The 4,344-nt window shown below is 52.2% G+C and overlaps 1 protein-coding gene across 1 annotated transcript; it reads left to right on the forward strand.

Annotated features, from left to right (window-relative positions):
• The first annotated feature begins 293 nt into the window (after positions 1 to 293).
• On the forward strand, positions 294 to 3,410 carry Magee1 (MAGE family member E1). Its single transcript, XM_059250874.1, has one exon. It carries the CDS (start codon positions 512 to 514, stop codon positions 3,344 to 3,346), a length of 2,835 nt encoding a protein of 944 aa, XP_059106857.1. The 5' UTR covers positions 294 to 511; the 3' UTR covers positions 3,347 to 3,410.
• Positions 3,411 to 4,344: the final 934 nt, after the last annotated feature.

Genomic DNA, 4,344 nt, shown 5'->3' on the forward strand with positions numbered 1-4,344 from the left:
AATTTTGAAAATGTATTAAATACCTGACACATGAGTAGAAACCCTCTAATAGGTACCCTGACTCTGAGAGATAGCTAGTGTTACCTCCATTTTTATTCTCTGCCCATCTGCTTCGAGCTCCTTGTTTCACCCTACCAAAGCCTCCCTCCAGTCATTGCGCAGTTTTGGTGCAGAATCACCAGGTCCACTTTCCGCAGACCCACGGGAGGGGCTGGGCGGGGCGGGGTCGCCTTGCCGCAGAGCCCAACTGCGCCTGCGCGGACTGCGGCAGAAGGCGGGGTGTGAGAGGCGAGTATTCTGAGACTAGCGTTCACTGTTGGCTAGAACCTTCCTTCTTTCCCACCACCTCTAATTTCGGCTCCTGTGACTTGCTTGGAACTTTGGGTCTGGCAGCAGCTGCAGCATTACTGCTAGCAGCAGTTCTGTGCAGAGGCGCCTACACACCTCGCGTCCTCTCCTGCGAGCTCGCGGGCCTGTCGGTGTCAGCTTCCACACGCCGGTTGACAGGACCATGTCGCTGGTAAGCCAGAATTCGCGCCGCCGCCGCGGTGGAAGGGGCAATTCGCGCAACAGCAAAGGGAAAGGTCTCCCTGCTGCCGTGCCAGGCCCAGACGTCCCTAAGGATCCCAGCGATCCTCAGATCCTCCAGGGCCTCTGCGCCTCTGAGGGCCCAGGCACCTCCGTGATGCCCACCCCCCGGGAGGGCCCAAACACCTCTGTGTCACCCACCGCCTCTGCGGGCTCAAGCGCCTCCGGGCAGCTCCTCATCTCTAAGGGGCTGAACACCTCCGAGCTGCCCATCACCGGGGAGGGCCCTGGCACCTCCCGGCCTCCTGCAGTCTCCGCGGGGCTGAACACCGCTATGTCAATCACCGCTGCAGAGGGCCCGAGCACCTCTGTGCCGCCCACTGTTCCTAAGGGCTCAAAGGCCTCTGAGCATCTCGATGTCTCTGAAGGGCTGAATATCTCCGAGCAGCCCCACTCCGATGAGGGCCCTGGTGTGCAGCCCACCCTGGGTGAGGGCCTGGGAACCTCAGTGCCGCCCACCTTCTCTGAGGAATCGGGCATTTCCGTGCCGCTTCCCTCTGGCGAGGGCCTGAGCGCCTCCGTGTCGCCCACCGTCTCGGAGGGACCGGGCATCAACTTGCCCTCCCCCGCTAGTGAGGCCCCGAGCACTTCGGTGCCGCCCACTGCCTCTGATGGACTGGGCATCAACCTGCCGCCCACCCCTGCTGAGGGCCCGAGCACCTCCGTGCTGCTCTCGGTTTTGGAGGAACCCGACATCTCCGTGTCGCCCCCCTCCGCGGAGGGACTGAGCATCTCCATGCCGCCCCCCTCCGGTGAGGTCCAGAGCACCTGGGTGCCGCCCACCATCTTGGAGGGCGCTAGCGTCAATGCGCCGCCCACCTCCAAAAAGGGACTGCGCACCTCGGTGCCACCCGCAGCCCCTGAGAGCCTTAGCACCTCAGCCGAGGGCGGGGGCACATCCCTGCGATCCATGGCTGCTGAGGGCTTCAGCATCTCGGCGGCATCCTGCGCGGCGGAGGGATCCGCCACCTGCGGGCTGCTTCCCTGCATCGAGGGCCCGAGCACCTCCGGGCTGCACATCCTGGAGGAGGACCGGTGCACCTCCCGGCTGCACATCCTAGGGGAGGGGCCGAGCACCTCGCAGATGCCCCTAGGTGCCGAGGGCCTTAGCGCTTCCGGAATGTCCACTGCCGCTGACAACCCTGAAGCACCGTTGAGCTGCGGTGCTTCCGTGGGCATCAACTTATGCAAGTGCGCCTCCCTTGCTCTGCAAAAGGACTCTGGTCCCGTTGTACGCCCGAAGCGTTCCGAAGGCTTCCTGGATTTCCAGGTCCTGAGAGACAGTGAGAATTCCAACTCCATTACCATTATGGGCCTTGGCACCGCCCACGTTGCCCTCACGCTGAAGCCTCAGGATCCTATGGAGCAAAATGTCGCAGAATTGTTGCAGTTTCTGCTGGTGAAGGATCAGACCAAGTATCCCATTAAGGAATCTGAAATGAGGCAGTTCATTGTTAAAGAATATCGCAACCAGTTCCCTGAGATCCTCAGACGAGCAGCAGCCCACCTGGAGTGCATTTTTAGGTTTGAACTGAAGGAGCTAGATTCCGAGGAGCACACCTACATCCTGCTCAACAAACTGGGACCTGTGCCCTTTGAAGGGTTAGAAGACATCCCAAATGGGCCAAAGATGGGCCTCCTGATGATGATCCTGGGACAGATATTCCTAAATGGCAACCAAGCCAGGGAAGCTGATATTTGGGAGATGCTCTGGAGATTCGGAGTGCAGCGTGAAAGAAGGCTTTCCGTTTTTGGGAACCCGAAGAGACTTCTGTCTGTAGAGTTCGTGTGGCAGCGTTACTTAGACTACAGGCCGATCACTGACTGTGTACCAGTAGAGTACGAGTTTTACTGGGGCCCACGATCCCACCTTGAAACCACCAAGATGAAGATTCTGAAGTTCATGGCTAAGATCTATAACAAAGATCCTATGGACTGGCCAGCACAATACAATGAAGCGCTGGAAGAAGATGCTAACAGAGACGGTGGTGATTGGCGGGCTGTTCCTCACTTTAGGAGGCCCTTTTTTGAGGAAGTTTCTCCAGAGCTACTGGCTCCTGATTCAGATGCTCCTGGCTGTCCCTCAAAATATTCTCCCCATTCATGGCCTGAGTCAAGATTAGAGAGCAAGTCAAGGAAATTGGTCCAGTTATTTCTGCTGATGGACTCAACTAAGCTGCCTATACCAAAGAAAGGAATTCTGTATTACATTGGTCGGGAGTGTAGCAAAGTGTTCCCTGACCTCCTGAATCGTGCTGCTCGCACCCTAAACAATGTGTATGGCACAGAGCTAGTGGTCCTTGATCCCAGGAACCACTCCTACACCCTGTACAACCGAAGAGAAATGGAAGATATTGAAGAGATTGTGGACAGTCCAAACAGGCCCGGCAACAATTTCTTAATGCAAGTCCTAAGCTTCATCTTTATAATGGGCAACCATGCAAGAGAGTCTGCAGTCTGGGCCTTTCTGAGGGGCTTGGGAGTTCAAAATGGGAGAAAGCATGTGATTACCTGTAGGTATTTGAGCCAGCGCTACCTAGACAGTTTGCGGGTTCCTGACAGTGATCCAGTGCAATATGATTTTGTGTGGGGCCCTAGAGCCCGCTTGGAAACCTCCAAGATGAAAGCCCTGCGATATGTGGCCCGAATCCACAGAAAGGAGCCACAGGACTGGCCAGATCAGTACAGGGAGGCCCTGGAAGATGAGGCCAATAGAGCTGAAGCGCACCGGCCATTGGTCGTTCGCAACTTGCGATAGATGAATGTGTGGGCAGTCAGCGAGGCCTTGTATGGCCCAGGCCTAGAGTCCTGGTTCTCATGTTTTGGGGTTGGGGGTGGGGGGTGGGGAACGTATTGTATTTGATGTTTGTGTTCCAGTTCCATTTGTGTATTTTCGTGTTTTGTTCTTGTTTGGTATCTTGAAAAGTTTCAATTGTTTTAATAATACTGTCCAGTAATGTAAATGTGATTGACCACTTGCTGTCTTTGTTGTACTTTGCTATAAGAGTTTTGATAGTGTTATAAAATGTTTTGAGACTCTTTCCATCTTGTTGCATTGTCTGAAAGATAATATATAGCATATAGCTATAGATATAGGCTTTTCCTTGAAAGCTTGAAAACAATCATCGTTAAAGTGATCTAGCTTCAGATATTAAACAAACAAATATACAACAACTGACAAAGCACTAAGTTGTGGCTGGCTTCCCTCTCTGTCTGCTATTGTGTAAAGAATACTAATGTTTACCTGTATTTGCTTTGCTGTGCTAAAGTGTATTGAAAAATAAAGGTGTAATAAATCAAACAATGTTAATGCACTAATTTATTCAATAAATATTTATTAAATTCCTCTCATATAATGGGGACAGTAGTATATTCTGGTTATAGTATGAGAGACATATACAAGATATAGCACCTTCTCTAGAACTCAAGGACCAGAAGTTTTATTACGAAATAAGCTATATAGTATACTAAGTAGAGAATTCTATGGGTCTTAAGAGGAGGTACATCAATCTAATTCCTGAATCCAAATAGTCCATAGTGAACATGATGGGGTGGGAGGAAAAGATTGGGTTCTTGATACAACATGAGGTAAATAAACTCAAATCTGAATTTTAGTCTTCAGTGAGTATCGGTGTGGATTGAAGTCAGTCATCTGAAGGTAAGAGGTTTCACATGTCATAAGCTGTTTCATTAAGGTAATTGAGTCATGAGGCTGGATAGTCCAGTGGTTAAGAGTACTTAATGCTCTTCTAGAGG

The sequence above is a fragment of the Peromyscus eremicus genome, chromosome X, assembly GCF_949786415.1.
Source record: "Peromyscus eremicus chromosome X, PerEre_H2_v1, whole genome shotgun sequence".
Lineage (NCBI taxonomy): Eukaryota > Metazoa > Chordata > Mammalia > Rodentia > Cricetidae > Peromyscus > Peromyscus eremicus.

Coding starts and splice junctions, on each gene's coding strand:
- Magee1 (XM_059250874.1), top strand. CDS start 512: ATGTCGCTGGTAAGCCAGAATTCGCGCCGCCGCCGCGGTGGAAGGGGC.